The 26,829-nt window shown below is 40.9% G+C and overlaps 1 protein-coding gene across 6 annotated transcripts; it reads left to right on the top strand.

The window, feature by feature from the left end:
- The first annotated feature begins 664 nt into the window (after positions 1–664).
- On the top strand, positions 665–26,829 carry LOC112979550 (24-hydroxycholesterol 7-alpha-hydroxylase). 6 transcript variants are annotated; one of them, XR_010388162.1, is made up of 13 exons: positions 668–937; positions 7,898–8,033; positions 9,378–9,552; positions 11,976–12,125; positions 13,074–13,167; positions 14,663–14,761; positions 17,167–17,257; positions 18,351–18,484; positions 18,997–19,092; positions 20,942–21,030; positions 23,901–24,027; positions 24,750–24,837; positions 25,999–26,017. XR_010388162.1 is itself a non-coding variant. In XM_064508314.1 (12 exons), the coding sequence occupies exons 1-12, from the start codon at positions 761–763 to the stop codon at positions 26,068–26,070; spliced, it is 1,401 nt and encodes a 466-aa protein (XP_064364384.1). In that variant the 5' UTR covers positions 668–760; the 3' UTR covers positions 26,071–26,829. The 6 variants fall into 6 exon arrangements, 5 of the variants coding, with proteins under 5 accessions (XP_064364386.1, XP_064364384.1, XP_064364389.1 ...); XM_064508314.1 differs by lacking the exon at positions 23,901–24,027 and having other exon boundaries at positions 25,999–26,829; XM_064508317.1 differs by lacking the exon at positions 23,901–24,027 and having other exon boundaries at positions 892–1,016; positions 25,999–26,829.

Raw genomic sequence — 26,829 nt, 5'->3', positions numbered from 1 at the left:
ACTGTGACAGCTCAAAACCTGCTGATGGTAATACCACTGTAATATCAGAAGAGGTCAGGTTAGTTTCTTTTTGTGTGTGTGTAACTAGCACATCAGAATTATGTTCAGAGTATGTTAAAGTATAAAAGTCAAGCTTTCAAAAATTAGGAAACGCAAGATGTAGACTGTCTGCACATCTTTCACAAACATACTCCCCCATGTATTATGTTATAGTCTTTAATGACGTGATCTCATGCAAGTGAGAGGTACCATTCGTCAGGCTTACTGTTTAAGCTGACTTCTCCAGAAATTTCTCACTATCCACCTTGTAAAAATCTAAATGTCTATGCAGGTTGCCTTAATCACAGTCTCTTCACTTTGTAATCCTGATGTTCCTTAAAATCATTTCTTAACATGAAGAGAGAAAAATGAGCCCACAGCCTTGCCACAGCCTCGGTGTCCCTGGCTGCTTATGTGGCACTCCAGCAACTCCACATTTCCCTTGTGCAAAGTTCAAGGATTTGTCACAGCAACATCTAAGTTTTGCAAACAACAGAGTTGGTCCTCATCCCAGATTCAAGGAAAACTTGGTCAGCTTTTTCCAAAACAAGGGCTTGGCTTCTGGGCTCTTCCGGGCTTTGAAATCTTGTCTCCATGGCAGTGATCAGCTGGCAAGATTGATAAAAGAGGCCCTATTGAGCTGGATAATTCTGGCAAGCACGGCCGTGCTGGGTGCTGCAGCAGGCGGAGCAGCCGCTGCAGCAGGCAGCAAAGAGGCAAAATGGCTCTTGCTCTCCTGTTGGCAGCAATCCTGGGACTTCTTATTGTCAGGTCTGTTTTGCTTCAGCTGAGAAACCCGAGCTCCCCTCCTTGCATCGGGAGCTGGATCCCTTGGTTTGGAGCTGCGTTCCAGTTCGGGAAAGCTCCCCTGGAGTTTATAGAGCAAGCTAGAAGCAAGGTAATGGCTGTGACGGTGTGCCTGCTCGTGAGTGTGTTCAGGGTGACCGCGAGGAGAAAGGAGAGGAGAAACTTCTGCAGTAAGTTTACCCTTCACAAAATCGATAGGCCCTTTTCTCTTTTAATGTCAGGAGCATTTAGCTTACAAGAATCAGCTTTGTGTCAGCAAAGTTGCTGAGCCCAGGAGCTGATTCTGGGGTGATCTCTGTGTAGTGATCATCCTGTTTCGATCCAGCACCTCTGCCAGTTTGCTTTTGCAGTCTGGCTATGTGTTAATCTGAGTCTCAAACACTTTGGAGAACCCTGTGACAGACACTGGGACAAGAACCTAGCTTTTTATGTGCTTAAAGTTGGAGGAGATTTCTGTTCCAGCATCAGTATCAGCTGGTGTCCCTGAGCAGTCAAGAGAGACACAGGCATTGCTGGCAGGCGACTTGTTCCATCCTAAAAAATGTATGAAAGATGAGTGTGAAGACTCACCCCGGGACATGCCTTTTTTTCTCTATCTCTCTATAGAGAGACCCTAAATAATCCATTTACATTAGATGCCTAATTTCCAGACAGCTAATACTAACTGACAGAAAACACATCTTCACATTTCCATTAGATGATGTTATTACTTAACGCTGATTCAATGTAATCAGCCCCAAAGTATTCAACACTGAAGGATCACACATCCCACTGCTTGCAAAAACTATCTAAAAATGAAACTGCTGTAAAATCTTGACATTTTAAAATAATAAATGCTGGATTTTTTGAATTTGCTTTCTGTTTTTGAACTATTAGATTTCATATTTATAAGCACTTCTTTGCAAAAATGGGTGTTATAAACTCAGTCTTAAGTGAAAGCAGAGGTTCAAGTACATTCAGCTGATGTAGGAGATGTAAGAAGAGCATCAAAACCTGTGAATCTTGTAATAAAGCACATTGGAGGCACCACAGCGTAAGCTCCTAAGTAAGATCTTCAGTTCATTGGCTTCTGTGAGCTTAACAGGTCAGTTTTTACATTACATTAATATGTTTTTCTTTCATGTATGCATACTGTGTAAACTGAAGTGCAGGGCAGTGAGATGAATCCTTTCATAACGTTATGATGAGTGGATTATATATTCCATGGTCTAAGGGCAGAAATGTAGGACTGTAGGAAGAGACCTGCTCATTCAAGTCCATTCTCTCACTGTTTCAGAAACACTGCCATATAATCCTTTAAATAAACTGATCAAGCCTCACTTAAAAAAAAGTCATTATATTTGTTTGACTTTTTTGTTAGGAGGCTGTTACAGAACCTTGTTGTTCTATTGAAAACATACCCTGATAGCAATCAGGTTAAATCAGTCTGCCAGACTGTCCTTTCCAGGAGAATCCCTTCTGGGGACAGTTGTTTCACCATGACTTGACTTGCTTTAGTTGCTTTTTTTTTTTTTCCAGGAAGCTCTTAGCAAAATCTCTTAGAAGGTATTTTTTAAAACAGACCTGACAGAAGAGTCAGGAAAACACAACATTCACAGTCTGAGTGAACAAAGCTTTTACATACTAAAGAATGCATTGGAGTACACACACACAAACTTAGTGGCCCCAGGTCCACTGATTTTGGTGTTCATTTACCTGGAGGCCCTTTAGGCCACTCTTGGTGCTGTGGCAGCTCCTACTGCATTTGAGCACACTAAAAACACCTGAATACTTTATAAGCCCAAGAACCAGGTTTTGTCAGGACAGAAACTAAAACAAGAAACATTTTCAATGAGAGAAAACTGCAAATGAGGCAGAGCAGAAAGAGAAGGCTTTCTTATTTCCCTCTTCTTTCTGTGTGTTTTCAGGTAGGATCTTCCCTTTCCTTTGACTTTCTTCTTAGTCCAGCAACTCATTGTCTTTCTGATTGCAAACTTTCCCTGTGGTTTCCCTTCGGCAACGAGGGACCTCTCAGTCCTTCGTCCCCGAGGGCAGCTGTGTGCCTGCAGCATGTTCTTCCCAGCCTTCCGGTCCCTGGTGAAGCCTCCTCTCTTGCTGTCCCTTTGCTCTCCCTCCACACCCGAAACTCCTCTGACCAAGCATGTTCACAGGCTCTGGGGAAGGCACGGTCCTTACCTTCCCACCTTCCACACTGGCACAGTGTGCAGAAGCCGGAAAAGATACGCCCTTTTCTTCCTGCTCCTTTTTAAAGGAGTAAGCATTGTAACACAGCGCAACCAAATAAACTGGGTACTGCCCATCAAAGGTGTCATTAACAGGCATTAAAAAGTTTACAAAATGTATTTTCAATCATTTCAAGCTCCTTAATACTGTTAGGGCAGGGTTTAGTGTCCTTAGTACGAGCAAGCAAGACAAGTGTGTTCAGAAACAGACTCTAGGCAGTGTGAATGCTCTTCAACCATGTAAGGTCATTGTCTTCGAAGAAGGCTTTCAAAATTAGAAACTTCCTCCCCCAGATAAATCCTTCCATCTTCCAAAGTGACAGTTTATTTCTTTTTCTGTCCTACTTGGTTAACAGTTATTATCATCCCTTTTGTTTATATCTCTCACTGATTTTTCTCTGAAGTTGCTGAGTAGCACATTAAAATTTCCATTGTTTCCATTACATACTTTGCTTGAAGTCTGTAACTTCTGTTTTCCTCCTACAGAAGAATATGTGGGCTGCAAGAATTGTCTCTTTTTCTCCATGTGTCATCTGTGGATCTAATAAAAGAAAGATCCCCTGATCTAATAAAATATTTAATCTCTGGTCTAATAAAAGATACCACCTCTTCCTCCTAAGCTGCCTTGGTAGTTAAAGTGGTTTTGCAGGTTGTCTGAAATGGGCAGTGATGTGTAACAGGAGCCACCATGCAAAATAAATCCATGTACAGCTGCTTAACGCTAGATTCAAGAGATGTGCTTCCCCACTTTGCCAGGCAAACATGACAAGAGTAATAAGGAATTTCAAATCCTTCTCATCAGTTTATTAATTAAGATAACAAGAAAGCTTCAGTTAATCCCTGAGATTGTTCTTCACTTCTTCGGGGACCTGCCAGTCTCCCTTCAGCGTCATTCTCAGTGTGCTGACTGTGTTGGGACATGGTGCCTCATCCCAGGATTCACCTGCACACCTCTCAACTTGTTCTCTATGTGTGGTCGGTCGTGTGAGGGGGCATTTGTCTGGCTCGCTGGCTTACAGGGCATGTATGGCACATGTAGGCTATGTGAGGTCGTGTGGAGGGGAAACAGGTTGGAGCAGAGGACAAGGCTTTGGTGGAGTGCCTTTGGAGACAGTGCCATCAGCTATGTCACTGCTGCTCTGTGACTCTGGCCCCAGGCACAGCTGGCCAGAAGACCACAGATAAGATAAGGTGCTTAAGTCTCTGAGATAGAGAGAGGATCTGGCACTGAACTCCAGATGTGTGTGTGCATGCCCAAGGGAGAAAACTAGCTCAGCACACCTAGCTCCCAATATGTCTTGACACAACTGCCGCTATCTCAGCCTACAGTGATTGCTCCCAGTCTGACAGCACCCACAGGCAAAATGGCTGTTTCTGCATCCTCTGTTTCCCTCCTTTGGGATTTTGGAGAACCTTCTTCAGCAGTTTCTGTTTCTCTGAAGTGCTACTTTCATGCAAGCATAGATCTGCCTCTCATCATGACACTGCTGTTATGTATAGCGTTTCCCATTCTTTGGAAAAAACAGTTTTCATGAGTGAAAGCAGCTTCCGAGGTCCTAATTGCAAACAGGATTTCATTTTGCTTTCTCTATGTATGTTTCTCCTCTACAATACAGTTTCAGGCAGGGGTGGCCTCTGGGAACACAGTGTTGGCAGGTGATAATCCATGCTCTGTTGCAACCTGCCCATATGCAACATGGCAAATGCAGAACTGCTTTGACAACTTGTTTCAATAGCTGATTTGATTATATTAGAACATCATAATAATTATACCAGGACAGATGAAAAGTCTGTTTGTTCAGGCAGCTGTCTCCAGTAGTGGCTATTAGTAGATGCTTAGTAAAAGGGTGTAAGGAACCCATCCAGGATAGAGGATGCCTCCTCTGACATTCCTTCCAGCCTTCTGGCACTCAGCAGCTTTGGGACTTTCTAGGCTGGAATTTGCATCCAGATTATCTAAATATGATACCCTCATCCCCGTTTTTTACCTTGTTTATAGTTTTGGCTTCCTCAGCATCCTGTGGCAATGAATTCCATATTTAAACTATGTACCATGTGAAAAAGTATTTTCTTTTGTCTATTTTTAAACCAACTGGCTTATGTGAGGTGCCTCTTTGTCTGATGACAAATAGGGAAAAATTATTGTCTTTTCACCTTTCCAGGCTCAAGGATCTAAGTGCATTTAGTGTCTTCTTTTACTGAAACTTCCGTATCTTTGCTCATCCTTGCTGTCTATCCCTGTACCTTTCCTATCTCACTGTATCCTTTATGAGTTGAGATGGGCAGAAGTACATGTTAAACTGGAGGCGCGGGCAGAAAATGGATGTAGATGATGTTTGCTGTACCTTCTCCACTCCTTTCCTAGCACTTCCAACATTTTGTTTCCTTTTCACAAACACTGAATGCTAGGCTGACACTCTGAAAGGCCTCTAAGATACAAGTGCTAATGGCTAATTTAGAGCCCTCATCTTGTTGTGTCTATATTTGAATCCCTCTAGACTTTTCAAGTAAAATATTTATTATTGATTTACCTGGCACTTGTTCAAGTTGTTCCCAAGCCTATTCTAGTTAATACTTCTTTTGAACAAATGTTGAGCACCCGTAAGGAAAGGCTGCAGGGTGGGACTTGACTTAAACTGGTGTAAAGTGCCAATTGCTGGTTGCTTCGCCACCTGGTTTCTTTACACCTTGAGTATTCATCAGACTCAGCAACACGCTGGGATACTTCCTACATCTGTTATGTTTGGAAAAGCCAAACATTATTGGGCATGGAGAGTTGCTGTTAGGAGTTTGACCCTCAAACCATTTTTTTTCTGCTGCATTTTAATTTTACATTTAATTTATCAGAGAACCTATTTATTTGCATTTTTCTGTTTGGACACAAATTTCTGTTTTCTGAAAGGTCTGTTGTTACTTTGGGTATCTACCATCACTCTGCTGTTTAACTTGTTCTGGATGCCCTTTATGGAGCTTTTTTATTTTAATTGTGATTAATTTAATTCAATTCAATGTTTGTTTAATTTGAATTATTTTAAATAGTAGATTGGATGGCATTCAAATCAAGATTAAGGCATAGAATTTGGTTGTCCTCCTGTTGGTGTTTTCGTGTGAGCTCTGTGTCTAAGCTTTGCATATGATCAATGAACACAAACTCAGTAAAATCAGTGGAGTCTAAGGGCATTTCAGCTGATCTTCATAAACAGAGGTAGGTAAGTAGCTGGTCAGATGAATCAGATTTTAGGCTTCCCTGACTGCATAGACTAGGTCTCTGTTGACTGGAATGGGAGCTTGGAGATCTTGCTCACACGTAATTGCCTAAAATAAATAAAGCATCCCAGATTTTAATTGAATGTGACCTTTATTGGATAATTATATTTTATTGCAGGTTGCTATTAGTTCTAATGCTATTTTATTTTAAAATTAATTTATTTCATTTTAATATTAGCTTTAAATAAAAAAAAATCTGAATCAAAAACAAATACAGCACAAACTCACTGACTTTTATCCAGCCTGATGCTCAGGGCATGCTGTTAATCATGAAACAACAACCTGTGCAAGCTAGCTATTATTATAGCAATATTTATTTATTATCACCCAGGGAGTTTAAACAGTCATCCTTTCTTTAATAAATTACAATTGAAAGACACAATCAAAATTCAGTTGATGTTAAAAGGAATCTTTTCCTTGGCTTTAAAGAGCTTTTGATGAAGCAGGCATTAGAGTACAACAAGAGACACCAACAACAGAAGAAATGGTTAAAGTAGATGAGATGAGCAGTGAAAGCAAGGAGGCTTCAAGGCTTTACAGTAATCCCAGCAGATCAATAGAAAACTTCTCTTCACCCTAGTCGGCAATATAACATGGGATAGAAAATCAAATTCCTTGATACGTCTAGAGGCTTCGTGCAAGCCGCAAACCTTTTCATTTGTACAATAATTTTACCAAAAGACTGTAGTGTGCATACGAATGTAAGTACTGGGCTTTCAATTTCCAAAGGTTTTGCCTGTGATCAGAAATCAGCTTCACTAAGAAGAAGATGCTAAGGATCCTTCATTTCCTAATTCTGATTTTTTATCTAAATCTCCCATCCAGCAGATATGGCACATTTGTTTGCCAGTTTAAAGTATCTACAAATATCAATGAACTTTTTTATAATGTAGGAATTTGGAAGTGAATTCTTATTGCTGAAAGTTTTGAGAGGGATCTAGGATGTTAGAGAAGATCAAGGAAAAACAAGACAATGATTTATGGTACCAGGAACATTCCTTAGAATGAAAGGCTTGACAAGCTCAATCAATCTTGCTCAAAGCTTGTTAACTATTTGGATTAGTCTTTAAACACCTATGCAAGAAAGAGATTTTTGATATTGACAGGCCCTTTGAACTAGAGAAGAAAAAAGGATAAGAAGACGCAGCATTGAGGAGTTTTAGTTACAAAAATGCAGATTGAAATAGTTGAGGTTTTAAGTTTTTACAGCGTGGGTGCTTTACTATGGCAGCCAAAGGATATAGTAGATAATCTATCACTTGGGTTCTTTAAATCCAGGTAGGCTGCTTGTTTGAAATGTAATGTATTTCAGACATAAAATATTGGGCTCAGAGAAGGAATCTTCTGTTTTGCAAGAGGTCAGGCAGGCACCTGTAATGCTCCCTTCTGATCCATAATAAGTCTGCAAATTTTGCTCTTCATCTTTGTGCACTTCTGAACCAAGGTGTGCAGATAGCAAAAAGGAACCGTCTCGCCTGACCTCTCAGCATTAGTGAAGTCCTGTTGGGGCTCCTGTCAAATGCATTAGCAATAAAGTAATGTAAAATCCTTGTCTGTTCCAGTATGGACCCATATTCACAATATTTGCTCTGGGAAAACGATTTACTTTTGTGACTGACGAAGAAGGGGCTGAAGCATTTTTTACGTCTAAAGACTTAAATTTTGAGCAGGCAGTACAACAAGCTGTCCAGAATGCAGGTAAATGACATCTATCTCTTTTTTAATGAAAATCAGATCTAGTTACCCAGAAATATTAAAGACCCCATCCAAAGCCCTTTGGCTTTTGGTCATACCTTAAATGCCTGTCTTAAGCTATGACCATACTGCAAAATTAAGGGGAAATGCAATTCATCATGTACCTCTCTGTGATCCAGGCCTTTAAGCCAGCAGGGTGATTTGGATTTAGTCACAAGTGATCAAAGGATTTTGAACCAGAGACTTTTATTACTTCTGTCATCAAGCAACTCCAGTTAGAGATCAGGGCCTTTTTTGCAGCTAGACACAGTGCCTATGTGTATGAGGTCTGGAGCAATAATATGTTATCCTGTCACTTGATTTGAAAGGTAGCTTGCGGCAATAATTACTTACCTTCTAGGACAACAGTTAGTAGAGCGTGATGTGGTATACCTCCCATCCCCAGTGATATATCATTAGCATAGGTCCTTATGTCCATATGCAATTGCACTGACAGGAGTTACTTGAAGCAGTTTGTCAATGTTGGGCTGTGAAATGAGAGAGAAACAAATTGCAGAGAGATTAAATTGCAGAATCACAGAATTGCTGAGGTTGGAAGTCACCTCTGGAAATCATTCATTGCAAACCCCCTGCTCAAAGCAGGGTCAACTACAGCAGGTTGCTGAGGACATTGTCCAATTGAGTTTTGAGTGTCTCCAAGGATGGAGACTCCACAACCTCTCTGTGCAACCTTCCAGTGTTCAACTACCTTCACAGTAAAAAAAACAAAAACAAAAACAAAAGAACCCCTTAAGTTTAAGTGGAATTGCCTGTATTTCACTTTGTGCCCATTGCATCTTGTCCATTTACTGGGCACCACTGAGAAGAGTCTGGCTCCATCTTCTTTCTTTTCCCCCATCAGGTATTCATACATATTGACAAGATCCCCCCGAGCCTTTGCCAGGCTGCATCCCAGCTCTCTCAGCCTCTCCACATATGTCAGCATCAAGATCAAAACTATTTTTTCTTGTTTTCATTTATTTTTCATTCTGGTTTCAGTTCTTTCTGTAGAATGCACGAGCATTTCTTTACATCCACCAGAAAGTTAAGGGAAACATTTCTTGACTGTTGATTCCTGCACTGAAGCTTTGTGAGGCAGGAAGATGTTACACAGACTGTCGTTAGAAGCAAAGGGCTCACCAAAATCTTTACAGGGTCAGAAAGAAGGTTAGTGGGAATTTCACTCTAGAAATATGAGGCTTAAGGCATTTAAATCAGAGTCACAATTATATGTAAAAGATTTTCACGGTATGAAAATCTACCTTGACTACTTTCCAAAATATATTTCTGTTTCTCTTTTATTTAAAGTTTCTGTTCCTGCAGAAGCCTTTTATCAGAATCACGGCAACCTGTACACCATGATGAAGGGAAAAATGGGTCCTTCTAACCTGCACCTGTTCACAGACACTCTGTGTAAGGAACTACATGAGCACATGGGATATCTGGGCACCAAGGGAAAAGGCGACCTCAATGACCTGGTAAGGTAAGGGAATTTTTCAACACATCTAATGCATAAGTTATCCTATATGAGAGCAGAGACATTAGCATAAACCTATGCCTCAGGAGCTCAGGCCCTCAGGTGTTGGAAAAACTGTGTCAAGATACTAATGACTGCTTCATATTGTCAGGTGGTTTGCAGAGTGGACAGGGTTTCATCTAAAGGTCTTTCTCCCAACTAGGAGAAACATCTGAGTTGCATAATTTGAAGAAAAAAGAAAACACAGCAACTTCCAGCAAATACTGTTTCCCAAAGGACTGGGTGAAAGCTTCACATGTTTATGAAGAACTTCTGAACAGGCAAAATGTTTGACCGTCAAAAGGATGAAAAAGTTCCCATAACATCCAGGGGATGCTATGGGCTAGTCGTGGCCCTGTTAAATAAGATCTTTGCAGCTGACTTCTTGCTGCCTGAACTTCATCCTCTGTGTGAAAAAATCCCATAACTGACAGTCTCATGGGGCAACAACAGAGCTTTTAACCCCTTCTCCTTTCTGATCACTATGGATAACACCTGTGTCTTGCCTAGCCATCAGGACTACAACTGAAACACTGCCTTTGGCTTGGCCTTATCTCTAAGACCTCATATCCAGGTTGTCTTTTGCTGACTTTTTCTGCTTAATACATCTAAGATACAGCTTTTCACTGCAGCTGAAACACTGGGCACTTAACATCTCAATTAGTGCAGTATGGATTAACTGGGGGAAAAGGTAGAGGCTTTGAGCCCTCGGTCCCACTGATCTCGAGTGGGTGCACACCCCTGCATCCTGTGGTGTTCCCCCACCTCTCCTCTGAGATCAGCATCTCATCTGCTTCTGCACTGACGTCCTTTTCTCTGGCTCCAGCAAATGCAACCTTCCCCTGCATGTGTCCTTTCAGAGCCCACCAGCAAAGGACATGTTCAGAGTCTGTTGTTTTGACTGTGCTCCCCTTTCTTTTCTTCTCCCCACTATCTCTCCGTTCTCCATTAACCTGTACAAGCACATTTTTTATTTTCACTTTCAAGGTCTTTCATAGCCCACCTCTTCTTTTGCACTTTGTCATTCAGGATCAAAGGGTGCAGACACCTGCCTCCCATCAGTTTTCACTTATGCTCCTTTGTTACGTATTTGCAGAGGTACCTCATTAGCTTCTGCAAATTCTCCTCTTCTGTGATGCCTTGTGAAAAAATGGACGATTATCAAATTGGTAGCGTGTTACACCACTGACTATTGTGCTAATACTGTCTCACATTTTCTTGTTATCACCCCATTTGAATCTATCTGTGGTCTTTTACCTAAGGTCAAGTTTTTGACAGCAGGGACAGACCTGTTGCTCTGTGCTGTACTGGCACCAGCACAGACCATGGGCTAAGAGAGGGTCCCTGGAGACATGGTTGTGCAAATATTACACAGGGCATCACTCCATACTGCATACCTGATGCAGCTATGGGAAACAGGGAATTCTTCCCATTGGCATGGCTGTCATGTCCTCTGGCAATCCTAGAAATGAAGCTTACAAATCTGAATCAGATGTTATTTTTCTAAAATTTAAAACACCAGTCATAGCCTAGTTTATAAACTGCAAGATCCATAAGAGTCATCCACAGTAAATCTGTGTTGAGTTTGATCTGTTCTTAGCATTTTGCTAAACAAGGATGGGTAAAAGAGTTGGAATACAATGCCCTGAATAATTGTTATTCAGCTGCCTTGAAGTTGAATCTGTAAAGCCAGCAGGTGGCTCCATTTTCCTTATGATCTTTCAAGAAAGTGGAACAATTATTGCCTGTAATACCCATTTAGCAGTAGCTGGAACCCATAAGGGTTTCTTGGAGCTAAAGTGTACACATGAGGTGGCCTGGGAAAGGAGCTGAAAGTTTGCAGCATAACAGATGAACAGATAGGGTAGGAGTGAGGCAAAAAGAAAACAAAAAAGCATGTTTCATTCCAGCAAAGCTGCAACCAGAGGAAGGATTTCTGTGGGAATCTGGTTGTAGAAAGGATTGTGCGACATCCAGGAAGTCCACATGGGCTAACCTGAAATAAGAGAGATGGTTAATGAGGAGAAGGAAACCTCAGTGCACAAAGCTGACCAAAGATACCTCAGCACTCTGCCACTGCTCATGTGAACAGATGTTAACTGATGAAATTCAGCTGCATGCAGAGGACTAGCCTGAGGTCTGTGTATCTCCCAGCATCTGCTATGAGTGAGGTATGAGCCTTGTGCTAACCCTTATTGCCTGTAATACCCATTTAGCAGTGGCTGGAACCCATAAGGGTTCCTTAGAGCTGAAGTGTACACACCCATACAGCAATGAGGCATGAGTCCCACAGCTTTTTATGTTGGCAATTCAGCACACTGCATCTTGGCCTAAAACTTCTGCAAGAGTTTCCCTATGGACTGGCAGTCATGATGGTCTTGTGCTTGCAGGCATGTCATGTATCCAGCAGTGGTGAATACTTTGTTTGGAAAAGGTGTCTGTCCAACAAGCCAGAGTGAAATCAAGGAGTTTGAAGAGCATTTTCAGAAGTACGATGAGGATTTTGAATATGCCTCTCAGATGCCCGAATGCTTCCTGAGGTAATGGAGCAGAGACAATGCACACGGTACCATTAGGGGCATTTTGCTTGTTGTGGTATCAGCCGTGAGCAACCTTCCCCTGGAGGGTGTTGCGCTGACTTTAGCTGTAGTGTACCCTCGTGTCAGGCAGGCTTTCAGCTTGGTGCCTCAAAAAAGACCTGACCTAGTCTCATCTGCTTTTACTGGCATAAAACTGAAGCAACCTTGCTTAGCTGGGCAAGATGATAGGCATCAACATTAGGTTTTTCTCTAGGAGAAATACTTCCATACTGAGCACTCAGCTTGGACCTATCAGGGAGAAGCAGGAACTGGGCAAAAGACAAAGGCTTGAGCCTAAATGTGGCCCCTGAGCCAAGAGGGGCTCCAGTGAGGCTTCTCTGGGCTCTTCCTCACACCATAGCTGTTTTCCCAACAATCTGATCATGGGTCACGCAGCTGCACCATCACAGAGCTGACCTTGGCTGCAGAGGCAGCCAAACCCCAAAGACCTTGCAGAGCCTCTCAGTGCTCTCAGGGCCATGACAGCACTTTGGACATCATGGTCTCTCCAAGAACCTCAAAATTGCCTTCAGAGAGAATTGAGAATGCTCTAAAAATGAGGTCTCTGTGTTCTCAGTGGGGGATCACTCCTGAAAAATTGGCCTAAGCACCCTGTCCAAAGTCCCACAGAAAACCTATAGTGGAACTGATATGAAAATCCAGGAGTCTTAAGTCAGGTCCTGGCTGCAAGATGAGACCTAGTCAAGGTGGACGTCTCAGACCCTGAGCAACTGCTGTTCCTCATGTGAGTCAACACTGCTGTCAGTCAGATTGACACCTGACTCTTAATCAACTGACTGCTGCCCAGGGGCTTTTGCAAAGAAAACAAGGAGTCCTTCTCATGGAAAAGGAAATGTTGCTTTATCCTGCCTCAGTTAAGTGCTTCTTGTTTGTTTCTTTTCTTTATAGAAACTGGTCTAAATCCAAAAAATGGCTTCTAAAATTATTTGAGAAAGTGGTGTCGGATGCTGAAAAGACCAACCCTTCAGAGACCACATCCAAGGTAAACATCCGAGGCTGTGAAATGGATGACTTCGCTGTATAGTCTGGCTGAAGGAATGAAGGGCAGGAATTATTTCAGTACTGGAAGAAATAGGCCCAATATGTCTGCTTTTATAGCTATACCTTAATTGTCCAGTACTGCTGTCATCTATGTTAGGTGAGGCTAGTCATTTTTAGCCCCACTCCTCGATTTAGTTTGTTGCTTCCAGTTCTGAGAATTAACATCCTCCTCTGGGGAATTTTAAGCCAAGGGATTGGAGCCATGACTCATTGCCAACCTCTGGTATCGTAGTTATAGCGAGCAGTTGAAAGAGTCAAGAGAAAGGCCTCTTCAGTTGTTTTTCCGAAGGGACTGGGCTGTTAAATTTCAAAATCTTGCATGTGCTATTTTTAAGCCCTGGTGTAGAGTGAGTAGATCCTCCAACAGCCAGACTACGAGAAAATAGCAGATTGCTGGATTGGAAGCCAAGTACCCTAAATATCGATTGTGTCAAAGCTGTGATAAGTTGCCCCCTTGGTTATTCTCCTTAGCTATGGCAGCAATTCTGTCAATATGACTGACAAATGCAAGGGCAGACTGGTCTGGGAATTCTGATCTACCAATGATTAAAGAGCAGGTTATTAAACAACCGAAATTTTATTTAGACTTTAAAAGTTTTACATACCACAATATCCTTCATAAAATAAACCTGAGGAAGTTCAGCCTGAATAATGGAAAGAAACAGAAGGCTGAGGAGGGGATGGTGGGAGGTAAGTAGGTACAGGAATGAGGACACACATAAGCAGTGTCTTAGATTGTGGGGGGCTTTGGGTAAGTAATAATCACTTTTTATTCAAGGTCAGCCTTTTTCCTCTGAGAATTAGATAAGAAGCCTTGCCCTGAATGCATGGTCGCCTTTTATTTAAGTAAATACTATAGACAAAAGCTGATGTGAGAACATTACACAGTTGCTATAGTTTCAAAGAATTTCAAGCTGATGAAGTCACTAACAAAACACCTGAAACTAAAGAGTTTGCTGAAATGTCAGACCATCCCTTCATAACAATCACTTTTGTGCAAGCAGAGACAGAACATTTTATTCATTTCCATTCATTGAGTTTGTTCGGTCTAGCTTTCAGGTTCTTCAAAGCACAGAAATAGAGCAGGAATTTAAAAAAAAAGGTGTTTTTTTCCCCTTTTTCCACATACAAGCAACAATGAGGAGTGAGAGAATGAGGTCCACTAAGAACCTTAGGAAAATGGAGGGCAGCACAAGTATTCAGTAGGGAGTTACATGGTGCACTGACTACTCTTGGCCCTCTGCCTACGAGTGAGTCTCATTTTCTCTGAACAGCCTTGTTACCTCTCTACTTTGTGACTGCGAACAGCCCATAACTAGCATTATTTCTCTGTGGTAAACTACTATTATATCCTTGCATTTTAGTAAGCCCTACCCTAAGCTGTATTTTAATATATTTTTAGAAATACACATTATTATTTTTTTAATTCCTAACAGACACTACTGCAACATCTCCTGGATAACTTACAGGGAAGACATCTGGCTCCCAGTTATGGTCTCTTAATGCTCTGGGCTTCCCAAGCAAATGCTGTCCCTGTAAGTATGTCAGCTGTAGAAACAACTATTTCTCATTCAAAAGCCTGTATTTGGGAAGCAAAGACTTTGAACCAGAGGTCATACACATTGCATATATTTCAAAGACAGGATTATCACACCCACATATATCACTACAAATAGACCCAGGTTGCAATGTCACAGAAGCAATGACAAGAACTCTTCTTGTGTTTTTCCTATGTTGTACTGTCCCCTATCATAACAACATTTCATATTTCATATATACAAGTATATGAAATAATATATTTCATGTTTTAAGATCAGAGTACTAAGCCATGAAAAGCATTTAGCTGTTGTTTTGAAACACTGTGTCTGTGTTATAGCAGAGAATCTATTTTAAATTTTCTGACATTCTCAATTTTAAAATATCAAAATCGTAATGTAGAGTAACTTTATCTGTGTAAATCTATTGAGAACGAAGAACTCTGTATTCCATGAGTCAATTTGGCTCGTTCGCTTTAAGGGATCTACTGTACAGGTGCCAATGCTGCTTCAGAGGAGGAAAAGCAAGAGTTTGATTCTGCTGCCACTTGAGTTTTGATAATGTTACAAATGGATTTGATGGATTAATGATACAGAGATATGTATGCTAACAAGTGCAATATATCTAACATGAGTTAGGCTGACCAAAGACATTTATAAGAATTTCTCAAATGAAAAATCTGTAGTAGCAAAAACATCTTTTATTTACCATGGCTACTAAGCTCATTGCAGCATAGTTATGTCTGTTACAAATGTGATTAAAAAAAAAAAAAGATAATGAATTATTTTATAGGTACTACCAATGGATGTATCTTCATTTTTTTGTAAATTGGATATTGCTACAATTTACCCTAAAGTAATTTCATCCGTTTCATTGGGGTGTCTGTAGATTTACATGTTGGTATAAGTGAGAGACATAGCCTGCTGTCTGTTATCAGGATAACTGACATTCCTTCCATAACACTATCATTACTTACTTCTGTAATATTCAGCTGTAAATAGACATACAGATATTTCGTTGTTTCTCAGAATAGTCACAAGCCACTGTTCTGGTGACTGGAATTATGAAAAAAGACCTTTCACCTTCCAAAGGGGATTTTCACAAGTTAAACCCTTTTATCTGAAGCAATGAAGTTATCCTTCCTCAACCCATAGAGTGAAGGCACATTGTTCAGCTGCTGTACAAGAAAAATAAGCTACCAGATTTGTTTTACAGAAGTAGATCTGCATCGACACAGGGCTATTTGTGTAATAACAGTAAGAGTTCTCATCCCTTATCCACACAGATGGCCCATGACCAGATCTGTGTGCAGACTAGGTCTCTTGCTAGCTGGCAAGAAATACTCCTGGCAGTGCTAGGAGCCCTTCTGATTTCATCCTGCTTAAGAGGATTTTCTCCTTTCCTAAATTTCGTGATTTTCAACTTCATTGCATAATCAGTTAGCAAATTATTTCTAAAGGGGATATACTACCCTTTGTTTTGCTGTTAATTAAAACTTCTCCTGCCCATTTCAGTATGAGTCACAGTGACAGTGCTCTGCAAATTATTTAACCTCGTTTCTGTTAATGTTAGTAGGAATTCACTACTTAATTTTTTCCATTCAGGCAGCTAAATCTAATCACATACAATGACTCTAATTTAGGAATTAATTTTAACATCTAGTTGTTTGAAATTAGAGGCTTTCGTGTTTCAAAGCTCAAAGCAGAAGCTGTGTAAGGTTCACTGAAGAGGAATGTGTAAGTACACAGCAGATGACCAGACCTAATCTCCCAGGATCTGAGCCCTCTGCTCTTGTTATTGAGTGGTTACTTGCCTAATATTGCTATTGAATTCGACGGGGTAACTCCTCTGCAGGAAAAGAGCTCCGCATTCAGTCTTTGTTACTATAGCCTTCTCTCCTGGGGCATTTGAGTAGACACAAGGACAAACGTTCTCAATAAGTTTACATCCCCACTAGGAAAAGGGTAACTGAGAGCAGTACGCATTCTGTACAAGTGGTAGTTGTTAATGTGTGATAGATGGTTTTGCTTGCCCCTAAATTTTACCATTTTTTCTTCATTTAAAACTTGGACCAGATTTGCATACCATGTTATCATCCTGTGTCTTGGCCTGATGAAAGGAGGAAGTGGGATAAAACTGAGATGCATAATCCAGACTCTTTCTTTTTAAACTCCTTTATACAATATTATAGTTCTAGCAAATCAATAGAGATCATCTGTTTTACAGTATTATCCTACATGTGGATGTACCCAAGAAGTATAGTTCTCTGTATATGTCAACAACACCAGGCACATACAAGAAAGTGCAAATGTTTTCACCTGCCACAGTAATTGGCAACAAAGATGCTTACAGGCTGTAATTCAGTTCTGCATTCCTGAGTTAAAGTACTTTCATCTCTGTTTAGATTGCATTTTGGACCCTTGTTTTCATACTGTCCTACCCTTCCATTTATAAGAAAATCATGGAAGACCTGGCTTCTGTTTTTGGCAAAGCAGGTAATAAACTGGATCACATCCTTTTGCAACCTAAAATGTTTTCTTCCCTGTTGGCCCAGCACATGGCACACTTGGTCAGTGGCCGGGAATTTGAATGTTGCTGTTAAGGGTACTACTGATAACACAGGGTCACACTGTGAGTTCTTTACTCAGCATATGCTTATGAGGTATTTTTACGCAAAACCACCATTGATATTAGCAAAAGAAGGTAAAAAAAAAAAAAGGATGCATTTGTCGCTTCATTCCACACCTGTCACTTAGAGCTAGTTTTGTGTTAGCCAGTTTCATGCTTTTTTCACACATCTATGATGGAGTCAGATGAGATCTTTCAGCTCAGCTGCTTTTCATGGCGTGTTAACTAACTATGAAAACTCACCATGGTGAGTTGTAACTCACCAGAGTTACAACTATTCTGTGGAAAAAACAGGCCAGGGACTGTTCTCTTTTCTTTCATCTGAGGCCAGCTGGTCCAGTATGATTCACTCCCACATTATGAATCTCTTTCCCTCAAAACACAGTCACCTATTGGGAGCAGTCATTCACATGCAGTTGCCTGAACCATGCTAAGACTTTCGTGGAAGACTCTTAATAGACATGGGTCAAAGCCATGTCAGGAGACATGCCAATAATTAAACAGTATGGATAATCGTGAACCAGTGCCCAAACCCCTTTCTCCTGGCTCTGTTTTATTTACTAGGGTCAGTGTAGCCTGAGAGCTCTGCCATGACTCCTTGTCTCGGTGCCTGCAGTCCCTGAGATTTCTGTGTAGTATCCTGCCCAAGTACTAAAAATGTCCAGGGGTGCATAACTTCTAAGATGAGCTTTGTTTGACCTGATCTGGCCAAGGCCATATCTACAGCTACTTAGCAGTTATTAAAATTATCTTCAAAGGCCTTTCTTATCCAAACTGGGCTTAAATTGTACAGATTTTGGTCCATATATTTACTTAGAAATAGAAAATTTCCGGATGAAGACAAGGTCCTAAGTCTAGAGGTATTCTATCAGAAGCTCTAAAACAAGACATGTTAGTGTGAATCAAAACAAGTATGAAATTTAATTTTTACACAGAACCTTCTTCCTCATGCTACAACAGGTAAAGATAAAATAGAAGTCTCTGGAGATGACCTTAAGAAACTCACTTTTATTAAATGGTGCACTTTGGAAGCCATACGGCTGAGGTCGCCAGGAGCCATCACCAAGAAAGTAGTAAATCCAATAAGAATTCAGGTGAGGTGGTTTTTTTATTTGTTTGGTTTTTTCCAAAAGGATGTTATATGATTCTTCTGGAAAGGGCCCTCCCAGTAGATCTAAATAACTTAAGTGAGCAGAGAGACTCAGCAAGTCTCAAATATATCAGCTGTTTAGTTTAACAGATTTATTCATCATTAATTCAATCATCATTAATTTAAGAGCAGTTTCGCTTCTCCTGTTCCCAGTCTTGCATTTAGTTTTGAATAGAATTTGAATTTGAATTAAATCAAATTGGGAGATACTGTGCTGAAGGTATATGAAATAGGAATCAGAGACACGGTACATGTAGTGGAAGGGACCACAATTTAGTAAGGGATAAAACTCCGTCCCTTTTGTTTGTCCTGCTCACTGCCATTCAGAAGGAAAGTATCAGCATTCAGGAGCCTCTTCACTAACCCTCTGTCAGGACCTTCTGCTGTTGAAACAGAAGAACTAAGGAAGGAATGTTCTGTGAGTTGAACCCCTTTCTACCTGTTTCTCCTTTTCAGAATTTCACTGTCCCTGCAGGAGACATGCTGATGTTGTCTCCATATTGGTTGCACAGGAATCCAAAATATTTTCCTGACCCAGAAGTGTTCAAACCTGTGAGTTGTGTTTTTTTTCTCATTGTTGTCATCTTGTTATCTTTTCTCCTTTTCACATATTCTGCACCTAAAGCATATGGTCAAATTTGCTTAAAATTGGGTATTTACCATCCTCTGAAGGAGGATGACCTCGTATACAGACAAAATGATGGAAAAAGGAATAAACAAGACTTTAAAGTTCAAGTATATATTCTGGACTCTCTCTATATATTATATTAAAAAATAAAGTGATAAAACTTTATATCACTTTGATCTGATTCAAAGCCCATCCTGGGAAGATTCCATTGACTTCACTGTTGAACCAAGCTCCAAGTGTTCTCCTCTGCCTGGCATTTGTTTGTATATCTCATCTCCATGTATTTACCCAGGTTCATTGGTCCTTCCAGTCAGATGATTTCTGGTAGGTATTAGCTCTGCTAATTCAGTAGCTGATCTAGGGTTTCTTGCTTATTATTCCACTCCAGGTGGCTGTGTGGGCAGGCCTGTAACTGCTCTTTTTAGCACCATCCGCTATAGAATGGTTTGTCTTTTTTTAGAAATATATGAAGGAGTAATTAAAACAAAACTTCCCTTCGAGCAAACTCCTCACCAGTTTGAAATCCCTTGTAACAATTCTTGCCTGTTTGAAATGCCAGGCAGAAACTCTGGTACAGCAACTTACTTCTCTAGTAACTTTATTTGTAAAAAACAAGCTAGTTTGATGTTTAGAAATTCATCCTTCCAGCAGAATAGGGCAGTCCCCCTTGGATATTGCCATTCTGAATTGTATTGCTTTGTTTTGTCACCTCTGAGATTCTTTGCTTGCTTTTAGTGGATTTTGATGTTAACAGGTTTCCTCTTCAGAGTGCTCTAAATAGTCTAAGCTGAAAGAGATCCAAAAAACACCAAATATAAAATTATGTCTTCTTTAAGACGGGTTTGTCAGAGGAGTAACCACAAGAAAGTTCACAGGGGTGTAACTTGAAGGCCTTGGTTCAGCTGCTGCTGTTTCTGGAGGCTGGTATTGTTTGTCACCCAGCACTCAAGAGATTTACTTTTGTCCATACTAGCCCACCCAAATTTTAGCCCATACTGCCTTGCTCTACTTCTTATTCCTTTTTTCTTAAAGCAATTCAGGATGGAATAAGGAGCCTTCCTGGGTACAGGCAGGCTATTTTTAGTAGGGAATAGTGCATTTTCTCACACTGGCTTGCAGTTGAGAATGGGACTGTGTAAGAGTTCAGTGGTTTTTTTGTGCCCAACTCTGCTTCTCACCACTTTAACTTCACAGTTAACACACAGCTCTCAAGGAGTCTAAACCTTCCTTTATCTGGATTCATTCATTTCTGTGTAATCCTTGCCTTTCTCTCAGATGACAGCTGAAATACTGTGCATTTGTCTGTGCACAGTGTCTTAGAAATGTTTTGTAAGAAATATGTACCTGAGTTGTGTGCTGTAGTACTACTTTGGGGTTGAGGGAAGACGCTAGTCAAAGTCTGAACATACATTTTGAATGTACTTATATTTAAAAGGAAAAGGTTATATTTTACAGGCATTTCAACAGCTCAAAATACATGATTTAGAGGTAGGGGGAGGGATAGGACGAATGCCTTATTGCAGGTGATTTTGAAAACCCCTCCAGAGCTTTGAGGCCCCTAAGTATCTTTAAAATGGGAACCTCATTTCTTTCCCTGAGAGGGTGCTGATTTTTGAGTCCAGATTCTAACCATAACAGGTTGAATGCAAAAAAAAAGGCATTAGTGCAACTTTGTATTGAGGATTAGCTGTCCAAGGTCATTTTTAGCTTGGAGAAATAAAGTTAAGCTTTATTTATATAAGGCTGATTTGGAAAAAAAGTTTCTTCCCACAGGATCGTTGGAAAGAGGCAAATTTAGAGAAGAATGCTTTCTTGGACAGCTTTGTGGCATTCGGAGGAGGGAAGCATCAGTGTCCAGGAAGGTCAGTGAAACAGCTGGGGTTTATTTATTCCCAAACCCTGCAAAGAACAGCTCTCTTGAACCGGGCTCCTCTTACACTTAGAGATAAAGTGTTTTCATTGTTTTGCTCTCTGTTAGTCCCCTAATGTTCAGTATTAATCTGGGCCTTGCCTGAACTGATTTGAAAGTGGTTTCATTCCTGGAAAAGGCAGGTTAAGCCATGATATAAAAGCAGAATCTGAGACTAGTGTATGAAGAGATACACCAGGACTTTTCTCCCTAGGGAGAAAAGTCAGCCTGGCTCTGCTGCTCCTGGGGCACCTTTTCATCAAGGGAGAGTTGCTGCAGTTACAAGCACGCCAGTTTATACACGCAAGCATTTAGGTTGCCATTTATAAACTAATCTAAAGAACATTTCTTTGGTCTAAAAGTCTCTTCACATCTTCCATGATGCCATTAACATCTCTGCCAATCATCAAAAGTCCTAACTGGTTCCTCTGTGTTGAAATCTCTTCTCTTTGCATTAAGGCCCACACAATTGTATGAAGGCTTCAATCTCAGATAGTGCCTCTCTTCTCTCCTCCGGCAGTGCCAATCTTGATGCTTCTTGCAATCCTTTTGCTGTTTTCTCTGCTGTCCCTCTTCCTGGAACAAGTCCCAGGGAGCCAGCTGCTCCTATTTTCCGTGTTCAGACATCTCTGCCTTCAAACCTGGTCTCCTCTAGGAATCAAATAACCAAGAATTCTTAAAACAAGTTAGTTTAACTCAGGAGCCCCATTTGGACTGAGGAATCCAGAGGGTGTTGCAGAGGGTCTGTGTTCTGCACCATATAGCAGGCTGGATGTGAATGTCAGATACATTTTGTGAAGATATTAAAGACACAGCCACCAGGAGTAAAACCTCATTCACCATTTAGGCTTGCCAGAGGAAAGTGCTCACTCACTGCTATACCTCTGTGGCTTTTATCATATTCCTTTCCTAAATACAAGAGCAGCCTCATTCCCAGCAAGGGCGATAGTAGAATTCGCAAGAGTCATCCACAGGTGCAGGACAAACTGCAAAACAATATTACTAAACGCTGTTTGTTTATATATACTGACCTATTTCTTTGTTCAGGCTGTTCTCTGAACTTGGATAATAGCTGTAAAATAAGTCTGTGATTAGAAAGAAAACGATAAATGTTTCTACACAGATAAAGGAGAATCTTTCATATGCTGACAGACAAAAAGTCCTTTCAAACCATTTGGCAGGCTACATGGTAACATATGCCTTCATGTTTTGCCACTAATAATGCTAAAAGGATAATCTAGTGGTCCTGGAAAAAAGGAAATTAAATGAAGGGATGTATCTAGATCCCAGGTTGCAGATTTCCTTGGTATAACTGAGCCAAACAAGAATTTTTCCAGTTAAAGATGAGTTTTCATTTAACTTGATACTGGCATTTTATAAATGACATTTTTAACTATTTCATTTTCTTCACAAATTGCAAAAGCTCAACATGAAATTAAATGCTAATTTAATCAAACTGAAAGCTAGAAAATAACTTACTTGTTAAATATTCTAGAAAACTGACATGGGAAGAGCTCCCTAAGCTATTTCCACACCATCATCTTTGTTACCTAGGGCAAAAGTTTGGTGTCAGTGAAGCAACTCATGCCACAAGACTTTTGTCTAACCAGGTAACTGTCACCTGTACAATTGGGCTAACCTTGCATGCATCTGTCTGTTGTCTCCTATCGTGTGCTGCAAGTGTAAATCCTTCACCACAACGGCTGTGATTTTATCCTCGGATTCCATTTAATTTGATTACTTTTATTTAATCCATTTATTGCAGGATCTCAATCCATAGCTGGGCTCCTAGATTGCATCACAGCACAAATACATAGTAATGCATTGTACACAACATTTTAGGGAGTATTTCCCTGTCAAGCCCCTTTGTTGCTAAGTAAAACAAGAAGACATCAGTGACTCAGAGTTTTTAGAGAAAAATTGCTCTAGAACTCAATCAGGAAGATGAGAAACAAGTGGGAACTAAGGAGCATTCAGCTGCAGGAAAGCTCATGGGTTCTGCTTACTACAATGTGGTTTAGAGAGCAATGGCCTGGGACTTGGCAAACCTGCTTTCCTCTTCTGGTTCCTCCTGAGGTGGCCTTCTGGCCAGCCTTGGACATGAATGATACTTATCATCCTTGTGTCTCAGCATCTCTGTTTGAAGAGTAGAATAACAACAGCAGCCTGTTTGGAAAAATGCTTTGAGATTTAATGATGGGGAATGCTGCAGTCAGTTCTCAGTTATCCACTGCTGCTTGGACAAACTGCAGATTAACCCGACCATACAGAGGTGATATAGAGCTGTTGGAGCTGGTTAGCCCACATCCAGCTTTGAAGGACAGCCCTCTATAAGAGCAGGTCTTCTACTTGCAGGGCCACCTAGAGGCAATTTGATTGCCTCCACACACCTCCAACCAGTAGCTTGGCCCCATTCATGTCATGGCTTGGTGCATCCAAACAAACCCAGCGAGAGTGTCAGCAATGGCACCTCCATCACCAGGAGTCCTGGGCAGCACTGTGCAAACAGTGGAGTGACTGCAAGGACCCCATCTTTGTTTGGTGTTGCCGACATTAAGCTGGGCCTGAGTTCTGCTTGAGCTCATTTCTGTCCAAATGTCTCTGTGCTGCAGGCTCCTGAGCTCAAGGTCACAAGGAGCTCCCTATCTCAAGGTAACTGCAATGTGAAATCACAGAGATAGTTGGAGTCTGAAGCTACGCCAAAACAAACAAGCATCCTCCTATTCCAGAGCATAGGGCAGCTCAGTGCAGAAGTCTGAATGGCTCTGCAGGAGTTAGCCTGGGTCTCGTGGGGCTTATTATCTTCCTCTTCACACCTGCCAGGCCAAGTCGAGAGTGACGCCATGTGAAATCATGTGGTCTTCTCCGCGGTGAATTCCCCAATTTCTGTTTTAACCAAGTTCTCCAGGATCTCTCAGATAATGGAAAATTAACTGTGTAGAAGAGCAAGGTACTGTTACAATTTTGATGAAGTATTTAAGACATATGTCTAAATTCTACAGATGAGTAATCCTATGACTTGACATAAGTAAGAGCTATTGTCTGAATGCAGAAAGTTCTCATATGTATCTACATTAAAAAACAAGAACCTAGAGGACTTCACCTGCGGTCATCTGAAATCTTCTCCAGACTGACTAAGGAAGAGCTTTCTGAGTATGTTACAGAAAAAAATCATGCCCTCGGGTCTCATACTGCATTCTAATGCTGACGCATTAAATAATAACTCCCACTGTCACAGCTACTCTGATGTCATCAGGCTCCCAGCTGTATTATATAACTTCATATAGCACAATTAGTCATATAGCTTTTTCTATATTTGACTTTCTTCTCACTCCTGTGAATTTATTTCAAGTTAGCAAGTGTTAGAGGAACATAAATGTGTACACTGTGGAAAAAAACATAATGATAAGGGTCTGTTTTAAAATAGGGCGTCAGAGGGATATAGTAGTTCTAAAATTTCGCCGGAAAGAAGGGGCAGCCATTACATTCATGTTCTTCACTGACTAATGAAGCAGAACAAAGCCACAGCATATTTTCCTACTGAAGATGAACTTTCAGGCAGAACTAAAGCATGGAATGTAAAATGTGCAAAAGACATCCTGTTTCTTGTCTGATAATACCACGTGTGATCGTCATGCTGGACATCCATCATTTTTCTCCCTTTTCTTGCAGGTGGTTTGCTATCATGGAAATCCAGTTGTTTATTGTGCTATTCCTATACAAATATGAATTTGTTCTTTTGGATTCAGTACCAAAGGAGGTAAATGATCTCTGCATTTATTTAACATTCCACATCTTTAAATCCTTCATTCATCATGCTCAGCCGAACAACCATGCTCAACTGTGGTTATGTATAACGAAGCAAAATGCTGCGAGGAGTGTTATAAAACATATAGTGAATAATTCTGTCATTATTTTTACTCAGAAAATCCAGAGTAACTCCAGTGATGTTAATTGGGCTATTCCATCTATGCAAGAATGTGCTAAAGAGAGTATTTTGTCTCATCATTGCCTAAATTTTATAAGAGGCTTTTAATTACTTTCTGCCACTCACAAATGCAATGAATATGGAACTGGATTAATAATACCTTTAAGCTGACATGAAATCAGAGGCAGTGATCTCAGAACAGTGCTACCAGTGCCCTTACACTGCGTATTCAGCGGTGGAAGAGAAGTTGATTAGGATAAGACTGAAGAAGCAACTGTGACACAGAGAGGTTTTACGCATAAGAGAGAGTGGCATGGTTTCCAGTGTACTTCCTCTCTTTGCAATAATTTCCTACCCCTTTTGCACTGTGTCCTTTCTGCTTTCCAGAAAGCATTGTTCCTCACAAACATGAGCGCTGCAAAATGAATACGTCTGCCCGTCACAACCCAAACATGACATGCATGCTGTATAGCTAAACCACCAAGGAGAAGAGGGAGATGTTTAGAGTGACATGGGCTTTATAGAGTTGTTCTTCAGGTGGGAAGTTACAAGTTGGGAGAACTCAATTCCTTTGCTCTCCTGAAAGAATTTGAGATGTTTATCTCAAGTAGTGGCAGAAAGTCCACCCAGAATAGGGATGGAGGTTACCTCTTCCTGACTGATGATGTGCTGCCACACCTGCTCTCACTAGAGTTGATCGTAACTTGGGTCTGCATCCACAGGAAATTGTGCCAGTGAAGACCACTCAAAACCGTTAGAGTTTCTTGAAATCTCATACACCATCCTCTGTCAGAGCAAGTGGAATAAAAAGCAAACACAAAGGCCCTGTTCAATGGCTTCAGTGTAGCTAATAAATACTCTCAATATTGGGTCTTGAGTCTCTTAGATCAAAGCTCTGAGAAACTGTGTTTATGACCTTAAGAGTAAAGCAAGATGATAATTCTGTTAACTAACTAACATTAAATATTTCTAACAGTCTTCTGCTTTTTTCAGAGCCCTTTACATTTGGTGGGGACACAGCAACCCATGGCACCGTGCCGGGTCCAGTATAAGTACCGGGAATGAAAGCTGACCAGCACTGACTTGCCTTCCTTTGCCAGCCACCATCAGATGAATGGGCCACTAAGCTGCTTCCTTTTGGAATATCCTACATGTTCAAATATATTATCATAGTTAAGAGTTAAGAACTGTTAAGTGGTTAAGAAAGGTCTTAACTTCGAGTGCTGTGCAGACTCTGTGTTGTGATATGCCACGCCAATGTAGTAGTATCTGTGCTTCTCATCCTGATTGCCTCCCAGTACCTCCCAGAATATCTCCCAGTATTTAAAAGTCAAACTGTCTTGCTGCATTTGTAATTTGTGGACCAAATATTCGCAACCTTTGCAAGTCTAACTGGTATACTAAACTCACCAACCAGACATTCAGGACAAAAATCTGCTGTTCTTGGAAATCTTTTGTGGAAGTCGTGCTAGAACCCTTGGAAAAGCAGGTCCCTTGGTCCAAGTCCCTGCTTCCTGCAAGTCCCTTCGTACCAAGGCCAAAGTGTTACCTTTTGCTAAGAAGCTGGAGTGGTAACACCATATGGCTTCCTGGGGCTGGTGTGCACAAAATATAGGACAGTGCTGAGCGGAGAGCTCTGAATCTCAGTCACTATGATCTAGCATCATTTATATATCATTGTATAGCTAGGGGTGGATCTGGCCCGCTCTGCCTACAATGGGGGCCAACTGATTGCAAATAAAATGCATTTATAGCTGAAGAATTGCCAACATGGGAAACAGGTGGGCTCTTGTCCCACTTTCTACTTGGCTTCATTTGCTCCAC

Source organism: Dromaius novaehollandiae, chromosome 3 (assembly GCF_036370855.1).
Source record: "Dromaius novaehollandiae isolate bDroNov1 chromosome 3, bDroNov1.hap1, whole genome shotgun sequence".
NCBI classification, from domain to species: Eukaryota; Metazoa; Chordata; class Aves; order Casuariiformes; family Dromaiidae; genus Dromaius; species Dromaius novaehollandiae.
This window is presented reverse-complemented; position numbering and strand designations above follow the sequence as displayed.